Below are 25,480 nucleotides of genomic sequence, written 5' to 3' on the forward strand. Positions count from 1 at the left end.
ATTTCTAAACCTAACAACAAAGCTGGCAAATCTCTCTTCTCAAATGCTGTTGGAAAATCCTGGAATCTTCTCCCCAGTGACCTCTCCTCTCTTCCCTCTCTATCACTCTTCAAAAATAGACTAAAACCCTTCCTTAGAACACGCTGGTTGTGCCCCTGTACTAAACCTGACTAGGCTACTATCTATCTAATTGAACTAAACTCTGCCTAGCCCTCACTACTCAGAAATTAGTACATATTTTATCCCTATAAATTCTGATTTCATCCGAAACTACACTGTGCGGAATCTCCCTTTACATTTCCTACTGAAAAATATATTTGTTTTCTTCCTTTTACATTTTGTATATACCTAACCTGCCTCCCCTCTAGACTTTAGTCTTTCTATTTATAAATGACTTATAACTGCATACTGTATAGTAGATGCATTCTGGCACTACAAGTTTTTTGTTTATCCTCACAGAATAATATGTTTTAACTTGCAATATATATTTTTCTTTTTGTATATAATTAATTCTGCTATTAGTTATCTTTCTTGTTTTTTTTTTTGTGTTTAAGTACCTGAAATCTGCTAGTTTAATATGGATATTTTCATTTAGTCTTATTTTGTATATTGATTACAAAGTTTTTCATTTATCTGTATTGGAGCTTATCTCCTCGGGCCTCTACTGAAAATGGACATGTATCCAGTTAGACTAGCTCGGTCAACAAATGTAAAATAATAATAAATAGTGTTGAATGTATTAGTATGGCAAAATTTGTTTGCAATAGTGAATTGTGTACTATGAAGATGAGAACTTCTAACATTACATGTTCATAAATCTTGGCCTAAACTTAAAAGACTTGCTTGAAAAACATTAAGTGTTTTTGATGTATATAAATTTGATGTATTGCTCAGTTGTGAACCTATTTAAATAGTTATTTGATTGTTTTATAATTGATTTTGTTTATCTATTGTTTTAAAACCAAATTAAAAGAAAATAAAAATATTACCTGGCTAGGACTAAGAGTCCTTCCAGCTGACAAATTAGTTGTTTGTAGTCTCTGTCCAAGAAGGAAGTGACTGACTTTTGCTAAAAGAAGCACAAGAGGTCCATGCAGAGCCAAAACTGCTATTTTGTCAGGATTGTCTTGACACAGAGGATTTGGGAGGCAACCACCTGCCCCTCTGCCCACACAATTTTGAAGTTCTACAGACTGGATCTACAGTCCAGGAGTAGAGTCGGGTTTGGGAAAGGAAACTTTACTTGGACAGCTACTGCTGTTTTCCACATCTCAATTCCTGATGCTTCACTGGGAGATTTCCCAGTTTTCACAAGTTATTTTATAGATGTGATGTATAAGAAGAACCTAGTACAGTTAGAGACACTCACAGTAACTAAAGAGGATGAGTAGGACTCGTGTTGCAGTGCAGGTGCAGGTGAGCTTCCTTCTTCCATGATAGTCCAGTGGTTTTCCAGAGAAGGGACAGGAGCTAGGAAAATCTGACTCTCTCCTCTTACCTATACTACACCTTTTTTCATCCCTGCCATCTGAAGATAAGGCACCACAGGTGAAATTCTGAAGTATAACATTTCCTTGATAGAAGAATCATCATTCTGCATGATGTAGGGTTTTTCTCATGAGCATAACAAAACAGAAGATGGTGCAGGTGGACTTGCCTCATTTAGCCAAGATTCAAGTGTGGGTTCTCATGTAGGGAAGAGTAGACCTGTGATACATCATCAAGGTCTGGGAGTCGAGCCAGAATGATGTCCACCTTTGGCAATCCTCAAAAGTCAGGATATCTACAACTGCAGTGATCCTACTTAAACTGCTGTTGTTATGGTGACTTTCTCATACAGCTGTACTGTCCTCCTGATACAGAGTTTCATTGGTGTTTTTATTTTGGTCCTAGTAGTTGACAGTAGATTTATAGGTAGTTACTAGGCATGCAGTCCAGGAGATCTTTTAGGAGTACTCCATTTGCCACATAGCATTGTCTAGTTGAGTGGCTTGCTGAGAGTTGCACAGCAAGCAAACAACGAGTCTGAGGGAATCAAACCATTGTTTACAGGAAGCAGCATGTTAATGACTCTTAGCCTTAATCTTTTGTGCTAACTGCTGGGGGTCATCTTGTATTAATTTTCTAACAAACTGCATAACAGCAGAGCTTTAACCTGTTTATCCTACCCACTTTGTTGGCTTACCTCCATATGATCCATTATTTGAAAATATTCATCATAGCAATAGTCTTGCTCATTTTTACAGTGTTGAGTAACTCTTCTATATTTTGCAAGTTTCAGCAGTAGCTTTTATCTCAGTTTATTATTACTGTTTAATTTTGTTTATTATTTTTATGTCCAGGGGATACACAGGACATTTAATTGTACATTTCATTCAGTATTTTAGGAATATGTGCTAATCAAGCCAAGGCATAGTTTTATTTAGATGTAATTTTCCAGAACAGATAATAGTGGCACACTTTGTTGTTAACCTGGTTACTTCATAAACTAGATTGTCAAGCTTATGACCTACTAATCTTAAAAAAGTTTTTGCTGCTGTCCCATGTTTATAATATGTATTCCCCCTTTATTTATAAAGATGTTTTTTGAGTTAATATAATGAACGTGCTGCTTTGATTGTAACAGGGAAGCTTGTTCCATAATCTAGTAAGGGGTTGATTAATGTTTATGTCAGTTATTTTTTATGTTATTAATATTTATTTTTATTATTAGGTTTTCTATTCTGGTGTTAGCTCTCCATATGTATGTTTTAAGTGTACTATAGTGTTTTATTTTTTTGGTCAACAGGATCTGACCAGTGGCTTCCCTTTTCATTCATCTATCTGGCAATGTTCCAATCCACTCATTGTGTAGTGGAGGCAAGAGTCAGGTGTTTGGGATTAGGCCGGCATGCTAAATCTGCAAATTTTCCTATCCCTACCATCTTAACAGCTTGTGTGCTGTACAGTTGCTGTTCTTTGGAGGTGTACATGCAATTCAAGTGCAACTTCAGGTTTAGCAGCTCATGATTGTGCAGCATGAACATTCTGGGCTCCTTGCTATAGATTCTATTGCAGTGCAGCAGACTGCTTTCCCTTCGTCTTATTGCCCAGGGTGGGTGAATTGGCATCAGTTGCTCACTGCCTTCTTTCACTACCCAGTCCCTCCAGCACCTATGTCTCTAACTCAGCATGTGTTTTCTAGGGTGCAGTCAGAACTTTAATCTATCTGCACCACAGGCCAGGGCTCAGGTCATATACTTTTAAATTGAAACAGAGCAGAATTTACCAGGTCCCCTTTGAAAAACTTATGAGAAACAAAATGGTATTGAATTTATTTGAATGTATGATTTTGTCATTTTTATTATGCAAAGTAAATTTATCTGTGCTCTATATATATATATATATATATATCTGTGTGTGTGTTTGTGTTTGTCTGTGTACTGCACGTACATAATGTTAGCAAACAAATATTGAAACACAACCAGTCATATGTTGGGAATGGGATTTAGCATGGAATCCTGCAGGGGAGCAAGTCCAGCATTCTTCATGTGATTAATTAGGGCTCTGTTAATTGTGTTTGACTGTTCCAACTTGATTAATTGCAGTGCATTGAAATTAATGTAACTCATATATATCCATAAAGAGATATCTGTATGTATGTGTGTGCACATCAGTAGAGCAGAATGGCTAAGCATTCCATTTTTGAAATTACAACAGCAGAATTTTTCTTCAAAAATGGTGAAATAGTAAAATAAATGTTTTTTCCTTCTGGGAGGAGGGCAAGCTGTACATTGCGTCCCCCCACCCTCCAAGTTATATAGACTGAGGTCTGAGTGATCCTACAACAGGGAAAAAGAGAAACCTCCTTAACCCTGTGGTTTGACAGTCTCTCCCAAATACAGAGATGTAAAGGGAATAGAGTAGACAGGTCAGTTAGTACCATTTTAACTAAATCAACTTTTAATCTATTGCCTCTGGATCCAGGTAAAGATAAATGTGTGTGTAGATGTATTTATATATATATATATATATATATATATATATATATATATATATATATACACATGCACACACGCACGCACACATATATATAAATATATATATATATATATATATATATATACACATACATATATATTTGTGTGTGTGTGTGTGTGTGTGTGTATATATATATATATATATACACACACACACACACACTCCTTGTTGTCTTGCGGAGTTCTCTTTTCCCCAAGATAGATGATCTCTGAATAAGTGTAAATAGTAAAGGTGTGGGAAATAAGCCCCCACAACATTGTTGGTACAAAGAGGCTGCCTGGGCCATAGCCAGGACTTTATACCTCTGTGCCACTGACAGCCTGTTAATGGTCGGAAATGTTTATGTAATGGTGAGTAGTTTACCCAGTCATTTGTGTAGTTAACCATTAAAGATAGAGTGTTCTTTTAGTTTTACATCCTTGGAGTTAGGTTGGAAAATCCTCACGTTTTGTAGGGAATACAGACAGTTTCCAAGAGGTTCCTATAATGTTCATTACTACTGATATTTGTTTTTGTGCCACTTCTGAAAGTTGCTGTCAGCGTAAGTCTGTCTTGATTCTGAAAGACTTGCTCTTGGTGTACATGGTCACTTACACTGAGAGCAGGTCTTTTGGAATAGGGCCCATTGTGTAAGCCTTTTCTGGTCCTCATTGGTTTTCTTATCCATTTTCATTAATTAATCATCGTTTGTGTCTTTGATTTAGGCTGTCATGACATGAGTAGTCTGGGAGTTTAAATTTGCTGCTGCCAAGTGATAACATACTTGCTGATTCAGAAATGTATTTATGTGCATAATTTAAATGACATTTCTATTAATAATCTAGTGGCAAGCACTGCAATTTGAATCAGTGCTACTTTTTATTTAAGAAAACAAAAATACATTTCTTCCATATGCTTTTTATCTGTAATTCTGGACTCACTGATTTTCTTTAGGCTCAATGCATTTATTTACTAAATCTTGCATTAATCTGTCTTTACTTTGTAGCACTGTTATATTACTTTATTCATATTTTGTGTGCTTAGAAAGGTGCTGTCATCTGGTTAATCGTTTTGTGTGGCTGTATACATGTGAAGATGCAGAAACTATTAGCACTATAGAGGAAGTAAGGAAAAAGTAATCATTCTACCAGTGCTTTGTGTAAGTCAGTTTTACACATATTACATGGTAATCCAGATGTGCTGTTTTTCTTACTGTCGTTATGTACAATTTAAATGGAACTGTAAGCTTAAAAGTATGTGGGGAGTGTGCGTGAAGAGGGAAGCAAACAGTGAAAGGACTCGTTACCGGAAACAAGAGACGCCTTTTACTTCTGATATACTTGTATATTGCTGACTAAACCTTCAGTACTGTCATTTGCCTTTTGTTTTCCTGAACACATTGCTATCTAAACTGTTGTCTTTCAGACAAGATGTCTTGCTCTCATATTCTTTATTTAAAAAACTAGACCTCAGTTTCATCTGTGACCCCTGTGGATGCATAATCTTCTAATTGTAGCTGCCTCTTGGTGGGCATCCCAGCATCCTTCCAGCATTTCTGTCAACAGTCCACAATTGCTGGCATTTTTTGCTCTTCTGTGAAGAGTTGTATGGTGCCCTAACATTGATGTAAAGATCGTTACATTCCAGACTCTGTTATGAAATTCTTTCTTGGGTTAGATGTATGAAGGATTAAGACAGCTCATCTGTGCTAGAAATAGGTATTTCTTCTTCATGACTAATATAAAATACTCATGACAAGAAATCGATCAGCTGTATGTTGTTTTATTTCAAGACTGAGATTTGCTTTGTTACAAGTTTATTTATACTTCATATCTTAATTTTTGTAAAATCATTTTTTCAGGTTTATGGTAATTGCTCCTGTATCAGAAATGCCACACTTGTATCTCCTGCCAGCAACTTTACATACGAGGCATTTGAAGGAAAGTGTACTGTCTCATGCAACAAGCTGCCGTTATTCTTGTCAATTTTCCTTATTCTTGTTGTATCTATGTTTATGACAGCAACTCCAATCACTACAAGCATCCTCAGGTATGTTGCTGATCTTACTTACAAGTATTTTGTCTGAATAGTCCCACACAACGTAGTTATATAAATAGATACAGTTATGCAGTATAGCTGTTGTGCTATGTATGTTTTGCATTTATTTTGCCTTTAATGTATTAAAAGTCAAAAATGAACATTACTACCTGGTTTTAATGATTACTAAGGAGTTTTGATCTGACTGACTCAGAATCAGCAATTTTCTGTAATGATTATCTGTGAATCAAACCCAGGTTTGCAAACCATATCTAGTAGCTGTTGGTTTACTGTGTGCTGTAATATTTTTTTGACTTGAGGTTTATAGGTTCATAGGTGTGTTCTAGGCTAATGGCCCTGGAGCCTTTACAAGCCTAGCCCATAGGATTACCCTGGCACCATACCACCTGACCTTAGTTCCCAGTGCCTCTGTCGAGTAAAGCCACTTGAGTGATCCCCGGAGTGAATTTTCTATTTCCCATCCACTCATCAAGATTTCTCTTGAAGAGGGCCAGTGAGGTGCTCTGTTTGACATGTATAGGAAGTCTATTCCATAGCATGGTCAGTCTCTGGGTTATGAAACTATCGCTCCAGCATGTTCTGTTGATTATGGTAATGAGGTTGAGGTCTCTGAAGCATGTAGTGCGGAGGGATTGGGATTTCGTTAGATGTAGCATTTTTAACAGAGCTGGGTCAGACATGGCTTTGTAAGTCAAGCAGAGATCGCCTCTAAGTAGGCAATATGAGATAGAGAATAGTTGGAGTTTTTTGAGTCTGTCCATATAGGACAAGTGTTTAAGGCCTAAGATCCTCTTTGTGAGGTACTTTTGCGGCCTCTCCAGTTGTTGCAAGTGTCTAGTGAGGTACATGCCAAATGGGGCATTGTACTCTATGACTGGCCTAATGAGGGAGTAGAGGGAGACAATGACCTCTTTCTTCCTGTATGCAAAACCCTTAGTAATGAGATGTGCCACATAGAAGGACTTTCTGACCACAATGGCAGTGTGGTGGTCAAAAGAGAGGTTGCTGTGAACCTGTGTTCCCAGATCTCTCATAATGCCTTCTCTGTTCAGTGGACTACCATCGATGTGGTAATTCATGGGAACCATGTTTTTCCCAAAGGTGATGACACATTTTTTGGCATTGAGCTTAAGGCCATGGTTCTGACACCAGTCATTGGACGCAGTAAGACCTTTCTGTAGGATGTCAACATCACTTGGGGAGTTAATAATAGCTCCCAACTTGCAGTCATCTGTGAACTTTGTCAGCCAGAGTCCCTTCGTGTTGACCTGGACTTCAGAGAAGTAGATGCCAAACAGGCGAGAATCCAGGACCGAACCCTGTGAGACTCCACATGTGACTGGTCGGCAGTCTGACTTGGAGTCAGCTACTTTTACACTGTGGGTTCTATCTGTGAGCCAGTTTGCAACCTCCCTGGTGTGATATAGGGGTTGATGCCTAGCTTATTGAGTTTTTCTATGATTCCTGAGCGGGGAATGGTATCAAAGGCCTTGGCCAGCTCAAGGTAGGCTGTATGAACCAGCTCTAGTGACTGACTCAAAGAAGTCGACCATGTTAAGCAGGCATGATCTACCATTCACAAAACCAAACTGTGTGGGATCCAGAGTTTGGAGATTCCCTATGTCCTTGTTTATTAGGTCCATGATGATGCGTTCCATAGCTTTACATATCAGACTCACCAGGCTAATGGGGCAATAGTTCCCAGGGTCTGTAGTCACTCCTTCTTTGTGGAGAGGGATGACTGTAGCGGTTGGCCATTCGGTAGGGACAAAGCCTGAGGTGAGACTGTGATTGAGCAGGGCACACAGGTGAGGTGCCAGTTCATTCTGTAGTTCATGTAGAACACAGCCAGGAATATTGTCAGGTCCCAAAGAAGCTGTATTCTTGGCCTTGGACAGTGCTGTTTTAACCTGTGCAGCAGAAATACTGGGCTCCTGGCAATCTACTGATATTGTGATTGGTCCTTTGGGGGGGGGGGGTAAAGTTATCACTGAATCTGTTGGCCAGTATATGGGTGATATCTGTTGGCTCGGTATAGGAGGTTCCATTATGCAGTAGCTCAGAGCAAATCTGGGTATTGCCATGGAGATTCTTTACATAACTAGAAGGCCTTGTGATTGTCTTTACTATCTGCTGTAATTCTGTTTTCATAGCTAGCTTTAGAGGAACTGATGAGGGATCTTAATTTTTTGTTGAGACTGATAAGGGAGTTTTTCCAGTCTTGGGACTTCACCTTATTCCGCATCAGTTTCCACCTTCTGTTGTAGAGTTTGCTTATGGCAGGGGACCACCAGATTAGCTTCCTTTTTTTTTGGAGGAGAGCGTCTTGGTACTATTGGGTATGGCGAGATCCATGCATTTGTGTACCTGTTCGTATACTGCTTTGGTGTATGATTCGGCAGTCATGCAGTTATTCTCCATTTGCATGGGTGCCTTGAAGTTAGCCACCTCTGTTTTTAGGAGCCCAAAGTTAGCTTTGGAGAAGTTTGTCCTGGTGGTTACCTTTGCGAGGGGGTGGGCGGGATATGGATTTCCAAGGTGATTAGTTTGTGGTCGGATCTAACCAGGGAGGAGTTGACTATTGGTGTAGAGCAATGGTTGCCCATGGTAGTAATGGCCAGGTCAAGGATGTTGCTTCCTCTAGTGGAGATGAGCTGGACCAGGGCATTTGAATTAATGAATTCCAGGAAAAGTTGGGCAAGTGTATTAGTACGAGTAGTTTTCCAAGTTAATGGAGGGGTAGTTGAAGTCACCCAGTATGAGAGTGTTTGGACCCTAATATTCTCCAGGGTGCTTAGGAACGTGGAGTGTGAGTCTTGGGACATGGTTGGGGACCTGTAGCAGGCTATGACCTGAATCACTGTCTTACCCCAATGTTAGCTGCACCTAAGTATCTCTGATGCGTTTTGTTGGGAGTCCTCATTTTTTTAATTACTTTTCTTCATCACTAGGGAAGTCTGACTCTTAGCTGGATAAGAGGAGCTAACCTTTCATTCCCACTATCTGAAAGTCTAGTCCCCCCCCCCCCCCCGACAATGGGTTGGAGTAAAATCAGGATGTCACCTATTTGTTCCTAGATTGGGGAATTACACATGCTGGCAATATTGACATAATTTTTGTTTTTCTGACTGTAATTCATTTTACTCCATATCACCTGGACAGACCCCACAGTCCAAACAGTTGACCAGTATGTGCTTCTGTGCATGCATGCATCAACCAGCACATAAACATGCTGTTGGTTGGGTGCTTGTTTCTGGCACTTCATGATGCCTTGTTTCAACATCCAGCATCTGACACTTAACAGTATTTCATAGACTGCACTGCTTCCTTCTTCTCCAAGCATGGATCAGCTGACGTTGCCCACTCCTTCCCACCCACCCTGGTGGGCTTTCCTAGCACCCATAAGGCTTCTCAAATCCAGATTGCCTGGGTCATATTCAGAGCCTAACCCTCTATGCTAGAGAGTTAACAGATAATCCATTTGTGATGGAAATGCTCTACTAGTTTTTTTTTACCCTTCTACTTTTAAAAATTAAGCAGTTCCATCACACAATATGGTTTGCAAAATCACTGCCGCAGGATGGATTTTTAAGGTGATAAATAGAATGACTTAAGGTCTTCTTAATGATTACTGACTTTCTTTTTTATTAACCTGGCTAGCATTTTAGATACAACATGTTTATTTTTTAAGTTTGAACAACAGTTTCAGTACTTCGCAGACATTGTGCAGAAACAGAGTACTTCAGAGCAGTAAAAACATACATATCTTACAAGTGGTATACGCATTGATTGCCTCATTTTCTGTTTCCTTACGTATGGTGTTGTTTCCCATGCTGATTGAAATTACTGTATTGTATCCTTGTGCTTAATCTGCTGTTTTCCCACCATTTTATTATTTATACCTTCATTATTGATAGAACAGACTTTTCGCTGAGTGGGTGGACAGTCTAAGATAGCATTGATTTTTCAGTGGAAATAAATAAGCAGCAGCTGCTGCTCTTTCTAAAAACCTAGCATTATTGACTGGATCTGAAAGCTCTTTCAAACCTATTTTTCATTGGTTTGTTTAAATTCTTAGCTCAGCTATATTGTGCTGAGCTGCATTACACATAGCACTATGCAGTCCTGCACTTGATAGATGCAGGCAGTCCAAATGGCGACAAGCCTAGTCAGAGCCATAGACATTAGTTAAAGGTGCTACCTCTTTATTTAGGACCAAGTTAAGTTACTGGAATCTGCTTCTGCCATAGTAGAGCACCTCCGATAGTTAATTATTGTACTACAAAATGTACAGATAAGTCTAATAATACTGTTCAGATAAGTATTTATTATATCTGTAAATTTCTACACTTTTGGACTAAATGAAAGAGCAGACAAATTGGCTTCCTTCATGTGCCAACCTCGTACACAAGGTATAGGTATACTCGGGTAGAGTAGTGACAGCTTGATGCTGCCAGACAAGGAATCACTACTTACTCCTTTCACAAACTGCCTGTGAGATATGAACATGTTTAACTAAGATAGAGGCATCACTCTCTGTCAAAAAAAAGATGCATGAACACCACACACCCCTGCAGCACAACACAAAACGTAATGGAAAATGATCATATGCCAAGGCAGTAAAAAAAGTCTTTGCCTAATTATCCAAGGTCAAACAAAACCAGGTGTCAACAGAAGTTAATCGCAACTCATACTGCTACACCAACAACTGTGAGTTACCAGGAAAGAAAAATGCCCCAAACCAAATACACTTCCACTAACAATAACATGCTGTCATTTGGACTCCATAGTAAGATGCTCAGACTCCACCTTCTTAAGGCTGAACAAAAACACAGTGGTGATGAGATGTCTTTCAGGTGTCTATCTCCTATTTCTCAAGAGCTCTCTAGACCTTCAAGTTGAACTAGTATGACTCCGACATGGTGGTGGTCTATGTGGATGTAAATGATCTGGTTGCAAAAATACTAAGGGAAATGGAGAGACATCTCTGAGCTTTCCCTGCATGTCATAAATGGAGCAAAGACTCTGGTATTGAGTGTCATCCTACCTTCACCAAGAATGATATTGAGATACAAGGAAAAGATGGTTGATTTCAACAATTAGCTTAGTAACTGGTGATATTTGAGGGATATCCAGTATATTCCAGGGCTTAAGCATACACTGCCTCCATAGTACCTTTTTTTTAAGGCAGAACCCAGTTAATGGATTTTCCAAACTAAAAAGTAATGAACAGGATCAATGTGGGACTGCTCACCACTAAGAGTTTAAATAACAGATTGTTTGAGCTTAAATCCTTCCTGCATTTGGAGCACAGCCATGTGTGCATTATTACTGAAACCTGGTTTAAAGTTGCAGAAAACACATATATCTTAGGGTTTTGCAGTTTCTATGCCTGTAGACCCAGTGGAAACTGGTGGAGTATCCATATTTGTTAAAGACCACGTTGTGTCATGAGAGATTCCCAGAGGACCACAAAATGAACTTACTGCTATTCATCTTACTCTAAATAAAGCCATCTGTGAGATCATAGCGTGTTACAGGACCCCCCTTGATGACTCCAGAAAACCATGGCTATTCCTCAAATACATTGGATGAACTCTTTATATGCAAACATTCAATTATCCTGGGAGGCTGTAACTACCCCATTGATACACTGTGAGACCTATACTTCAGATGTAGGTTATGTCGAAAAATTTCTCAATTTCATAAAAAAGAATTCCATGAATTAAATAGGTAAAGAGCTCTCGAAAGGACAAAATGTTCTTGACCTGATCCTTCAAATATGTAAGCTGTATGCACTAACCCACTGGTATACCCTTCCCCAGTCAGATCCGGCCACTAATCAGTAAATTTTTCTTTCAAAATCAGTAAACCGGCAGATGCAAATTTCAGGGTATTCATCAAATTCACATGTACAAACTTCCTACAATTCTGTGATGAAATCTCTAAATTAAAGTATAACTTTATCCTTAAAATGCTAATATGGCTATTACTTATGCAAATAAATTGTATGTTTACCTAGAAGACTGTACAAGTCTATCAGTCCGTACCAAAACTAAGTAAAATGGGTAGAGAAGGGAATGAGCAAAGCATCCTGGCAGTCTACTTGTACAAACAAACAATCTAAGAATAAAAATGCTACCATCAGGAAAATTAGGGCTTCCCATGAATTTTGCCTGGCATTTGAAACCAAGGGTAATTGCAAATCCTCCTTGATTTATGACAGAAAGTTATGAAATAACATCCAAAATTGGTCTGAACATATTCAAAATGGTACTACCTACTCTGATCCAGTGGATATTGCAAATATGCTAGCAAACAAATTCAGAGTGGATTTTACCACAAAGATATCTGTATAAAACCCACATATGCACAAGGACCTCAAACCTCCTATCACCACAAAAGAGCACTTGTTAAAAATACTTTCCAGAACATTTAAAAAATATATCCTCAATGGGACATGATGACATGCCAGGCTATGTGCTGAAGAGCACTAAGCATGCACTGGTGGACCCAGTCCTACAACTATTCAAACTAAGTTTATCCTTTGGCTTTGTCCCTGAAGGTTGACACACAAGAGCTGTGAATCTGTGAAGTCCCTTCACAAGGGCAGCCCAACCACAGACCTGGGAATTGTAGACTGATCAGCCTGATGAGCCTCATCTTCAAGGTCATAGAATGTATCACAACAGTTTTATTTATTTATTTATTTATTTTACATTTGTTAACCGGGATGGTTCGACTGGACAAGGACCATTTACAGCTGAGGCCCGGGGAGAAAAGCTCTACATAATTAGCACAGTAATAATGATATTATACAAAAGGAAAAAACTGTGTCATCATAGCAGCATTTGAGGAACAGAAAAACAGTAAAAAAATGTTCATCAGTAAAATTTACATATATACATTTTGTTATTTGTAAATAGGACAAAAATCACAACAAAAAAAATATATCAAGGGATACCATTTATCAATAACCCGCTTACAGAGGGTCTAAGGTAGGAGAGAAAGAAAAAGATGGAGAAAGCATATTGTAGGATTATGTAACACGTAGACAAAGCCATGAACTTATAAAATGAGACTTAAGGAAGTTTTTGAATTGTGTAGTATTTGATGCAGAAGTCACAGAAATGGGGAGGTTATTCCAACTTTTAGCTATACTGTGTGAAAATAGAGCTTTCCCTGCAGTGTTGTTGGCTGAGGAGGTAGAGAGGAGTGATTTGTTGGCAGAGCAGAGTGGACGATGTGCTGTATAATGAGTCAGTAATTGCCTTAGTGCTGGAGTTTTGTCAGGATGTTTTAGAATGTTATATGCAATGACTAGTTGGTGAAAAGTTAATAACTGTGGGAGTTCAAGCCACTGAAGTTGCCTAAGAGGTATATAATGATGGGTTCTAAAGGCGGAATTATTAGGAAATTTGGCAGTTTTGTTACAGCAATACTCAAGTTTGTCAAGGATACATTCATTCATTTAGTCTTTCTCTGATTGTCTGCTTAATCGAATGTAAGGCTGTGGGGAGCCAGTGCCCCTCACTCAGTGGGTGTAGGGCACAGATGCTCACCTGTATACTGTAGAATCTGTGAGTATGCACACACACACACACACACACACACACACACACATGCACACAAACACATATATATATATATATATATATGTATATGTGCATGTGTGTGTGGTGTGTGTATATATATATATATATATATATATATATATATATATATGCGTGAGTGTGTATAACATAATCACATAACTCTGGACAATTAAGAGACTCACCAGTTCATCTATGGCACATCTTTGTGAGAGGAAACCAGATCAGCCAGCAAAATCCCTCAGGGAAGACATGCAGATTTCACACACACAGCATCACCAAGAGCTGAGCTAGAGGACTAAGCATTGTGAGGTAGCAGTTCTAAATGCTGCAACATCCTACCACCCTTGAATCACATCTTGATCAAACTGATTCACATGTGGATACTTATAATTTTCTGGTGCAGTGGTATGCTCTAAGTTTCTGGAAAAGGCTATCTTAGTTGGTTTCTCAACTTTTAATTCTAGATGCATTCTATGGTACAACAAATAAGTGCAATGCATGCTTATGAAGTGTCCTTGTTTTGATTGGATTATTGGCATGCAGTATTCTAGCCATTTTGAAAAGGACTATTGACCTTATGGCATAGAGGGATGGAGCTTTGACTAGTGCCCAGCTAACACAGGTTCAGGTAGCCACACAGGTGCTGCAAGAACTATTTGGTGAATGTAAAGTGAAGAAGTGGTACCTGCTCAAATCTCTTGCGGGTTGGGGGGTTGATGAACATGTCTCAGGGGACATCACTTACTAATGTACCCCTGGTGTAGACCAGATATCTATTGGGAGTCATCTGCTCAGGAGAGCACTTTTGCTTGAGAGGCTAAGCCACTTGCAGAAGTGACGAGTCTCATGCAGCACCCATTTTTTGTATGCTTGTGTGGTACACTAAAGAATGTTAGGACTACATATCAAAAATCCCCTGATGGCAGCATGCATGGTAGTGCAGTGATTGAATCTTACCCTAAAGGGAATGAATGGACAAAGATGGCAGTGATTGGACAGATGGTTGGAAATTGGGGGTGGGGGTGCAAAACACTGGGAGTAGGCTGGCTGAACCCTCTTGTATACTTTTTTGTACTTTGCCTCATTATGAAATGTAACATTATTCTAAGATTTCTCTAATGCAGTCAGGATTTATAATCTGAGTAGAAAACAGTTTTTTCTTTGGGATTCACTCTCATAGCACCTAAGTAGGGCATTTTAAGAGACCATGCTTAGGATGCTTGCTTTCAGAAGGAAAACAATGGTTACTGTTTTAAATATTATTACTGTTTTATACTACATTGTTTTTTTTAGCATATTTATGTATATTTCTTTTTCTTTCATGCTGATCATCAAGCCTGCCCCTGAGATGATTTGTTCCAATGTGGTGGGGAGACCCCCCAATATGGGAGATGCTGTCAGAACCTCTGAGCCAAGAGACTTCTCTAAGGCACGTTATCCTAGCCGAAATCAAGGATTTTGCATCCCAACAATCCCAACAACTGAGAACACTGAGAACATTGTGTATGCCCTTACTCACCTACCTGTGGTCTTGATGTGAGTGTATGGACTGCCTATACCCTGTGACCCTCATGTGCCTGCTTCTTCACACATGTAAGCAATACCTACCATCACTGATTTGGATGGCCTTCCCATTAACCTGTCCTAGGTTTTTCCCCTGCTCTACTGCTCTAAGCTCACCTCCTCTCTCTGGCATAAGGTTAGTTTAACCAGATTTCTGAGTATGGCCAGCCAGAGTCACAGACCCCCCCCTCTCACAAGGTTGGCATGGCCCACCCACCCCTCCTTTCTGCTAACTGAACTCAGGCCGCCTGGCTGTAGCCATAGGTTTATCCCTTTATGCCGCTAGAGCTGGTCTGCTTATCATAATTAGTAAACTTATTTTAACACTTAATAATGCCATACATCTGAAAGCAGTATGACCAGTAAAAGAAAAGTGCTTGCATTTGGCAGTACACAACAAAGTGTCCTCCTAGCAGACAGGCTACATCTAAGTTCATTTTTTGCTCTCACTGTACCAGACAAATGTATCCTTAACAGTCTGTCTAATGAAAGGGTACTTGCGCATGTTTGAACTGCTACTGCACTTTCAGAAACTAAAATAATATGATTTGACACAGTCTACCTATGAAAACAGAATCCATCTGCCTCAAACATATGGCATGATACAAATTAATGAACTAGAACAAATGTTTAAATGTTTGTTGTTCAGTGATTATTTAATGCACACACAAAAGTAATGTTTTCTCGGCCTGAGTAAATAAAATGGTCAAGTATTTCAGAGTTCAGGATATGCAAGTGGGATTTCTTATGAGCTTTTGTATTATGAGCTACTTGTGTGTGCCTCATTGTGAGATGCTTCTGTTCATGTAATGTAACTTAGCACATCATTCAGGCATAATTGCACATTATTTTGTATGGTTAATGAGCTGTTAGAATCTTTTTCATCTGTTCAGACAGAACGTTTCACCTACTGTTACTTGTCATATTCTTAGGATCACAGATGTTCATCATTAAATAACTGTTGCATTGACCTAAGCTGTATGGGTTATGTCCTGCACAGGATACAACAGCTGCCCATCTTCCAGAGCTTAAGAGCTGCTAACAAACACCCAATTCATTGATGGCTGGAGCAGCCCATGGAGAAATCAGCTGTCTGGGTGCCAAGTCTTTCAGAGCTTCATGCCGCAGAAGAGTGCACCTCTTGTGGGCTGTCGAGGATTGATGGTCAGCTGGCATGTTTCTGTTGTTGAGCAAATCTGTTTCCTTCAGGGAAAAACCTTCCACAGCTGCTGTTCTGAGAATTCTGAAATGTTTAATTATTGCAAGGTTTTACTGTTTTTTGGACTGTCATGAGACATTCTTGCCAGCTAAGTTATTGTTTACTTTACTGTTTTAAGTGTAAATGTTTGTTTTTAACAATTTTATATTACTTTTTATTAATACTTTTATAAATTATTTTTGGGTGTTGGGGCAAGTGTATTTTGTGCTTGTCAGTGTGTAATTTTTGAAAAGACACTACTTTTTTGGTACTTGCCTTTTACTGACTTTTGCAAACATCACTTATCACATTTCAGAATTCTTTCTTGGCTACACCATGGAACATTTTACCAGTTCCTCATTCTTCCTTCCTCTGGACACAAGGAAAAAGAGAATTACTAGACATCCTTTGTCACTTTAGCACATTACTTCCTTGCCTCAGCCACAGATGGGTGACTGCAGTGACTGTTTCAGGTTCCTCAGACCACTCATCTTTTTCCTGGTTTCCTCTGGTGTAGTCCATTCAGCTACCACTGACTGAGAGTTAGAAACCCCTGTGGCTATTGGTGTCCTATGTGGATGTCAGAGAAGCACTCTTGTTGAACTTGGAGGAAGGAGTGGGAAAGGCTTCATTTCCTGGCTAGACTAAGGTGCCTGTTTCCTGGGGCGGTGATCTTGACATAAGTCGGGCTGCTTCTATGGATATTCCTTGTAAAAAGAAGCAGAAAGTTTAACATTTATCTTCCCGTCTCTGTTACCCAAGATAGGGGAGATTTATTGGGCTTAACTTAAGGCTCTTAACTTTTCATATTCTAGTCCTACTGGTAAGAGAAAAGGAATGTCTTTTGTTTCTGACAATTCCTAGTGTAATAAACAGGGAATGGAATTAGAGGGGGCAAATTCAGTTATTTCTCCTCAGGCAACAGATTCTGAAAAGCACTTCTCAACTTTTAACTATAGATGCATTTTTTTCTGATTTTCATTAATGAATAGTTTTCCTTTTCTGAAACCATGTCAAGAATGAATCAGTATTTTCAGCAGGAACAAAATGATATTCTAGTTTCTTTGAAAAAGAAAAAGATTTACTACAGCTGGAATTTCATCAGCCTACTACTGTTCCTCCAGTTCTACCAGCTTTGCAAGATATTTTAACAAAAACTGATTCATGCCTGACAGCCAGTCTGCACTCCTTAAGGTAGATAGTCTCAGTTTTACAAATATTTATTTTCTAATCCCAGGTCTGGCCCTGCAGCAATTTAGATCATTTTTCAGTTAAACATTTAATAAATGCTAAACTCACTCCCTCTGACAAAGATGGAAAAGCTTTTGGTAGATTTGGGGAAAGTGTATTCTGCTGCCACTCTTGTTTTCAGAATTCTTGATCTTCAAGCTCAAATGTTAAAATTTTGCTTGCTTCATTTGAGAATATAAAGAACATGTCACTTCTTCATCTGAGGGTAAATATTCTATAAATGCTATTATTGCTTATGTTTCTCAAGTAGCAGAACATTGGTTCTTTTAGGAGAAGATTTGCTTGGTTTCATTCCCAAATATTGCCTGAAGAAGTAAAAGCATAAATTTTGAATTATTCCCTTGATAGAGAGGTTTATTTGGAGAACGTGCTGCAGAGATCTGAAGAAATGTAATGAAAGAGGAAAACTAATTCAAGGGGTGACACAGATTTTCAGCCGTCCTTCTCCAAGTTGTTAAATATTTCATCCCTAATTCAGGATTCCTTCATCAAAAGCAAAATAAGCAGTCTCCACAAATTTCAGGCAAGCAGACTTAAGTGTATTGGGGGGGGGGGGGGGGCTTCTCAGAAACAAAGATAGTCTAACAAGTCAGTATGACTGTCTGTTAAATATAGAGCCCCAACCACCCCACCCCCTGACATTCCTTTAATTCTTCTTCAGTCTGGTTCTCCATTTCACCTTTTGGCAACATAACTTTAGACAGATGGGTTAAGAAAGAGGCTTCATGGAGACCAGTCTTAGATATTTCATTTCTCAACCAGTTTGTGAAAGTTAACAGTTTAAAATTCTATCCCTTCGCAGTATCTTACCTCTTTTTCCCATTTCGTTTTTTTTCTTTTGGTAATTCGGGATGTAAAGGATTCTTGTCATTGCATTGCAACAGCCATAGTTTTCAAGAGTTTCTTAAAATTTTCTTTATCTAGAATACACTTTCAGTTCCCTTCATTACCTTTTGGGTTATCCACCACTCCAAGGGTGTTCACAAAGTGTCTAACTCCAGTGATACCCTATTGCAAACTGCAAGATGTTCACATTTTTTCTGTTATTTAAACCACTTGCTTATATTTGCCATCTTTTTTCAAAGTCTGGGATCTCTCACTTGGGTAAAAGACATCCAAGAAAACATTCAAAAATCTTTGTCTAATTTTGTCACATAGAATAATATTCTTGAGGTGTCTCCTGGAAATATCTGTTCAAAGAACTTCTCTCTCACAGAAAAAAACATAGATATAGATATTTTCCTGATATTCTCCACTCATTCAAGGACTTAAGGAAAAATATTTCTTAAGATTTTAGGGATCATTTCATCTATAATACTTGCAGTCAGACACCACATGAAAGATTCAGTGCTACCTCAAATATGTATGGTTCCAGCATTAACATCCCCTGTCTTTTCTAATTCCAGTTTTGGAATTTGGAGAAAGGGAACTGCTTTGGTGAAGAGACATATATTTTATTTTGTGAAGAGACCATTTTTATCTCAATCCAGCTCTCCCATTCTCCCTTCCTGCTCTAATACAGTCTGTAGCAACAGATGCTATAGACTTTGCTAAAGCAGCAGAGCTTTTTGGGTAAAACCAGAGTCACTGGAACAAAAAAAGACAGACAAAAACACATAAGCATCAACTAAATGTTGGCAGTAATAAGTCCAGTCAACTCTGTCCAACCATCTGTGGTCTCATGAACCTCTACAAGTGGTCCGAGACCACACCACAGTGAAGTGGTACATAAACAAAAGAGTCACAGATCAACATTCTTTACACAGATTAGCCATGGTAGTCTGGGATATAACAGTTCAGCAAATTGTCACTCTACAAGCCTTTTAGATTCTGTCAGAGCGTAACTTTGTAGCCAACAAACTGAGAAGGACAAGGGCAGGCCCCCATAAATGGAAATTGAATCAAGGGGTCTTCTGTCATTTGATGAAGTGTGAAGAACACCTCAGATAAATCTGTTAATCTTCATTCACAGCAAACTACTGGAAAAATCTGCCCCGGGACTCAGTCCTGGAAACAAAATGCATTTTCATTTTCTTGGATGGGAATTTCCTGTATCCCTTACCCTTTCCACTGATATCCAATGTCATTCTGAACATTCAGAAGAACACCCTAAATATTATTGTGGTGACACCTTTCTGACCCAGGCAGTACTGGTTCTCCCTTCTTTTGGAAACTACCAAGGGCAATTGCCACAAACCTCCTCACAGACAGGACCTGCTCACACAAGACAGGGGTTGTCTGGAATACCCCAACTTGAAACAACTTCAAATGATTGGCTGGATGATAACATTTTTGTACATTTCAGCAGAGGTGTAGCTGGCTCAACCACTGCACTCTCAGCCCACAAACTAGACCCCCCCCCCAACTCTTCAAGTGAAAAGCAAAAAAAAAAAAAGACATGCTTTTCCTTTTGCTGGCACAACAACCAGGTGACCTGATGTACAACACCAACCCCCAGCCCCAGCCATTCAGATCCTGTTTCTGTGCCTTGTCCCTGACGATCCTTCCTTATATTTTAATAAAAAGAAATTATTTTAAACTTTAGTAAACTACTTGCTACAACTGTAGTAAGCAGGTAGTACAGTTTGGAATGCATACTGACAGGTTTGACTGCAAATGAAATTGCACTAAAGCGTGTTTGGGGTGATGGATGGCAGATAGTACCCCCCTCTCAGTTTGCACCCAGGACAGTTGCCCCTCTGACACCATCCTAGCTACACTGCTGCCTTATATTTACCTATTTCCTGAAGAGGAAACCTGCTTCTAGGAAACCATATATTGGCAAATGTAAAAGATGTTCTAGTTGGTGCCACATTAAGAACCAAGATCTTCTTAAGAGTAATATTTCTCTAGCTCTACAATATACATGAGTTGTTATCCTGTCTTTTTTTTATTCCCTATCAAGATTCATCTTTAATCAATTTTAGCATGTCTGCCCATGGGTCCCTTTCTTTCAATGTACTCTTATTTCAAACTGTATTGAAAGGGGTTCTGCATACCCATCCAGAAGCAGATGGCTCCTCCTTGAGATCTTAATTTTGTTTTGGGAAAATTAACACTTGTTTCATTTGAACCACCTTCTCAGGCTAATTTGAGGTTTTTAACAAGAACAAACGTGTTGCTGATTGCTGTAACTTTTACAAGAATATTGTTTGAGTTGCAAGCTCTTATGGTGGGTCAGTCTTATTTTGTTTTTTTTTGCAATGATATGGTTTATTTGAGAGCAGATACTTCTTTTATCTCTAAAGTAGTATCCAAGTTTACTTTGAGCCAGGCTATCCATCTCTATGTTTTCTTTTCTAAACCTTAAAATGAAGGAAAAAGGATTCTTCATACTCTGGATATCCACAGACAACTTGGATACTATCTTGACAGAACTAATGACCTTCAGAAATTCTGTTTGTTCATTCCTTATGAAGGTAAGAAAAAATGACAACCAGTGTCAAAACAGACAATTTCCAAATGGTTGTCCCATGCTATTTCCTGTTATACCCACCATAACAATTCAATTCCAGGCCTGTTTACAATGCATTTTCCTAGGCCCTTGCCTTCTTCAGTGGCTTTTTGGAAAGGGATGGGGCTGTACAAACTACACTCCTTTTCCAAGTTTAGAGAAGGCTTTGCCATAACCATTCTCCCAATGGCTCTTGGACCCTCATCCTTCCTCCTTTCTAACTTTAAACTTAACTATAAACTTCCTAAGCTTTGTTACTCTGCCCATACAGCCTAGGCTACCGCAGCAGTGGTCTAATGATGAGCATAGTACAGTTGTGTACAATAATAGTAGATGTTCATGCAGACCATCACTCCAGCAGCCACTTCCCCCAATCCCCCTTACTTTTTTGTAAGATTTTTTTTTTATGTTTTTTTTTTTTTGGGGGGGGAGGGGGTGCATTGAGTTTTATGTACCTAGCATTGACCTGATGTTCTTCATACCACATTGCTGCAGTCCTAACACTTGGGTAGTCCGCTGTCCCAGTCGGCCCGAATACCAAAGTATATGGCTGACGTCGGTCAAGGCGCATTAGTCTGACGTCAGGACGTCAGGGTACAAATGCGCATGACCGACGTCATATCCTCAGTCTTTTTTGCCGCATGGTCCGATGCAGAAGCAGTTTTGCAAGTGCAGGTTGGCGTTCTGAGATTTTCCGAAGTCGGAGTTTCAGACCGAATCCAAGTTGGCTAAGTACCCCGTTGGGGATTATTTTGGTTTTTTCTTGCCTCAGTATTTTACCGGATGTCAGAAAAAGTGAATAACTGTATTTCTTGTGGGAAACAGATACCTCATAGGGATTACCATACCTTGTGTATACCTTGCTTAGGGCCTGAGCACGACGTTGTTGGTTGTCGCTCTTGTGCTAGATTTAACAAACGCACTATAAAGAGAAGATTAGATTGTGCCAGGTTAGTTTTTGGGAAGCGGTGTAATTATAAAATGCCGTCGGATGCTCCGACGCCCGCTTCGTCAAAAAAGCGCAAGGACAAAACAGCAAAGCCTAGGCTGGAAGAACCGTCCATCCCGGACGTCGGTTCTTTAGAGGGCTCGGTGGAGCCAGGGGTTCAGCCAGAAATTTCTTTGGAATCCCAGGGAGAGACTTTATTGCTGCAAGATGTGACCTCTCAGGAGGTAGGCCAGGCGGAAGGGGCTTCTCAGGTAGCTGTTCTTCCCTCCCTGCCTAAGGTGGTTAGGCCCTCCCCTGCTGTTTCCAAGGCTTCTCCCAGGGGCAGGCCAGGTTTTGTTTCAGGAGTTACCCCTAGTTCTTCAGGGTCTGTACCTAAGAAGCATATGCTTAAGATGGCAGAAGATTTGATTACAATGATTAGAGGTTCTATGCCCCCTCCTGATAAGAGGCCTAGGGTGGAACCTGAGCTTGGGAGTTTTGAGCAGTGTTCGGATGCTTCTGAGTCTTCGGCTGAAGACTTGCAGGAGTATTCCCCTTACTCTGATTCTGATGTAGATGATTCTACTCCTTCTGCTTCTCCTCCTGAGGATTTTTCATTTTCAGAGACTCTTCATTCCATGAGGGAGCATTTTAAATGGGAAGGTCAGGATTTCTCTGATTCCAGGAAAAGGCTTAGGGAATTTTTGTTTCTACCCCAGCATAGGCCTTTAGCTATTCCTCCTGTTCTAGATGTGGTAGAGGATGTTTTGCAGAGGCTTCTCTGAACCCTGACTCTTTGCCTCCTGCTCCAGTTAAACCCGGATAGATATTATAGGGTGCCTGAAGCTCATAAGTATCTTTTAAGAGTCCTAGGGCAGACCCAGAAACTGTTTCACAGGGGCCTAAAGGTGTTAAGGCTTCTGTTGTTAAAAATCCTGTTCCTCCAGATAAAGAGGCTAGGGCTTTGGATAGATGGGGAAAGAAAGTGTATACTTCTTCCACTTTGGCCATGAGAGCTTTGAATTGCCAGTTTCACATGTTGAAATACCAAAATTATCTCCTTTCACAATTAAAGTCTAAGGTAGATGCTTTGGCGGAAGGTATTGAGTGTAAAGAGTTGCAGGATTTAGTTCATGTTTCTGAACAGGTGGGTAAGCATTCTTTGCAATGTGGTTTTGATGCTGTGCAGGCCTCTTCGAGGGTGGCTGCCACTGGTTCGGTTCTTCGCAGGCACGCCTGGTTGAGGGATCAGAATTTAGCTGAGCATGTGAAAACAAGGATTTTAGATGCTCCTTTACAATCTGATGTGTTGTTTGGTTCGCCTGTGGAAGCAGTTCTAAAGAAAATGGAAGACAAGGCTAAGTCTATGCAGACTGTTAAAGATTTTTTGCAGGTTCAGCCTCCAGTTTAGTAGAAATTGGCCTACCAAGGGGTGGACATATCCTGCTTATGATTCCCAGTCTAGGGGTAGGTCTAGACGTGGTAGAGGCAGAGCTCAAGGTTCTTTTAGGCCTAGAACAGGGAGTTCACCTGCTCAGTCTTCTGGTGAGGGCAGGGGTCAGTCCTTTCGTAAACAGACACAATGACCTGCCTTTTCAGCTGCCAGAATCTTCTCGGCTGGCAGCACCTTTGGGAGGAAGGTTGGCACTTTTCAAAGAAAACTGGAGTTTAATTACCCAAGACAGATGGGTATTGGATATCATTCACCACGGTTACAGGTTTTATTTCCATACCTTGCCTCCTTTCAAAGGCATGCCAGACATTCCTCCTCAGCAAAGGAAAGAGGCTCACAAGCAAATTTCTCTGTTGCTCCAAATAGGGGCCATTCAGCCGGTTCCTGTGCCAGAAAGGGGCCTAGGATTTTATTCTCGCCTGTTCCTAGTACCAAAAAGGGGAACACGTGGAGACCAATTTTGGATCTGTCTATCCTCAACACTTATCTGGACATTCCCAAGTTCAAAATGTTGACGTTACAACAGCTTTTACCTCTGCTGGGCAAAGATCACTGGATGGTAACTTTGGATCTCAAGGAAGCTTACCTTCATGTTCCTATCAGACTAATTTGCAGGAAGTATCTGCGTTTTCGAGCTGGGAATTCTCATTATCAGTTCTCTACATTGCCCTTTGGCTTATCTACTGCGCCCAGAGTATTCACAAAGGTTCTGGCTCCAGTGATAGCTTTCTTCAGGCTACAAGGAATACAAATCTATCCTTATTTGGACGATTGCCTGATTCTGGCTCAAGGAAGGGACGTGCTTCTTCAGCATTTGGAATATGTGATAGCAGTGCTAAGATGCCTAGGGTATTCTGTGAACGAAATAAAGTCCAGTCTAGTACCCTCTCAAGACATGTGCTTTCTGGGTGTGAGACTGAATACAGCAACCCAGATGGCCTTTTTAACCCCGGACAAACAAAAGAATCTTTCTCTTTACTTCCATCAACTATCTCATCAGTCCGGGCTGACTGCAAGGACAGTCCTTCAAGCCTTAGGGTTCATGGCATCTTGTATTCTGGTACTTCCCAATGCCAAACTGCATATGAGGAAGCTACAATGGTATCTCAAAAATGTATGGACACAGCACTGCCAGGATTTGGACACTGTCATTCAAATAATACCTTGCATTCAAAAAGAATTTTTGTGGTGGGCTCAGGAATGTCACCTAAACAAGGGACTCTCTGTGACCCGGCCAGAGGCAAGTCAGATTCTAACGACAGATGCCTCAGACACAGCTTGGGGAGCTCATCTGAATGGAAAGTGGATACAAGACAAGTGGCCTGCCAGACTGCAGCATCTACATATCAACATGAAGGAGATGTTAGCAGTCCAGTTTGCATTACTGGCTTTCAAGGATTTACTTCTTCCAGGGCAGGTGTTGATTCTAACAGACAACACAACTGTCATGTGGTACATCAACAAACAAGGGGGAACACATTCTTATCCTCTATGCAGGCAAGCAATGATTTTGTGGGAGACTGCGTTAAGCTTGCAGCTGAATCTTCAAGCAAGGTTTCTGCCAGGAGCACAGAACTCCTTAGCAGATGTGTTAAGCAGGCAAATCATGGATCCCCACGAGTGGAAACTGGATCTTCATGTATTTCAGACATTGACAGTGTCATGGGGAACTCCAGACATAGATCTGTTCGCTTCTCCACTAAACCACCAGCTGCCAAAGTTTTGCACGAAAAGGTTTCATCACACAGCCTGGAAAGTGGATGCTCTTTCTTTCAGTTGGAAAAATCTTCATGTGTATGCCTTTCCACCTCTGCCTCTCCTCCCAAAGGTACTTCTAAAGGTCAGACAAGACAAGCCAAGGATGATTTTAATAGCTCCAGATTGGCCTCGGCAGCACTGGTACCCATTGCTGAGGAGTCTGGTAAGGAAGCCTCCATGGCCCTTACCTTTGATTCCACACTTATTGTCTCAGAAGGACGGG

General features: G+C 40.1%; 1 protein-coding gene across 2 annotated transcripts in view; it reads left to right on the forward strand.

The window, feature by feature from the left end:
* Nucleotides 1-25,480, forward strand: part of SLCO4C1 (solute carrier organic anion transporter family member 4C1) — a 761,635-nt gene that overhangs the window by 650,501 nt on the left and 85,654 nt on the right. For both annotated transcript variants that reach the window (XM_044063878.1, XR_006363839.1), the window contains exon 10: nucleotides 5,861-6,048. In XM_044063878.1, the coding sequence (XP_043919813.1) occupies nucleotides 5,861-6,048 (188 nt within the window). The remainder of the gene's footprint in view (nucleotides 1-5,860; nucleotides 6,049-25,480) is intronic.

The sequence above is a fragment of the Protopterus annectens genome, chromosome 2.part2, assembly GCF_019279795.1.
Source record: "Protopterus annectens isolate FY-2018-M chromosome 2.part2, PAN1.0, whole genome shotgun sequence".
Lineage (NCBI taxonomy): Eukaryota > Metazoa > Chordata > Ceratodontiformes > Protopteridae > Protopterus > Protopterus annectens.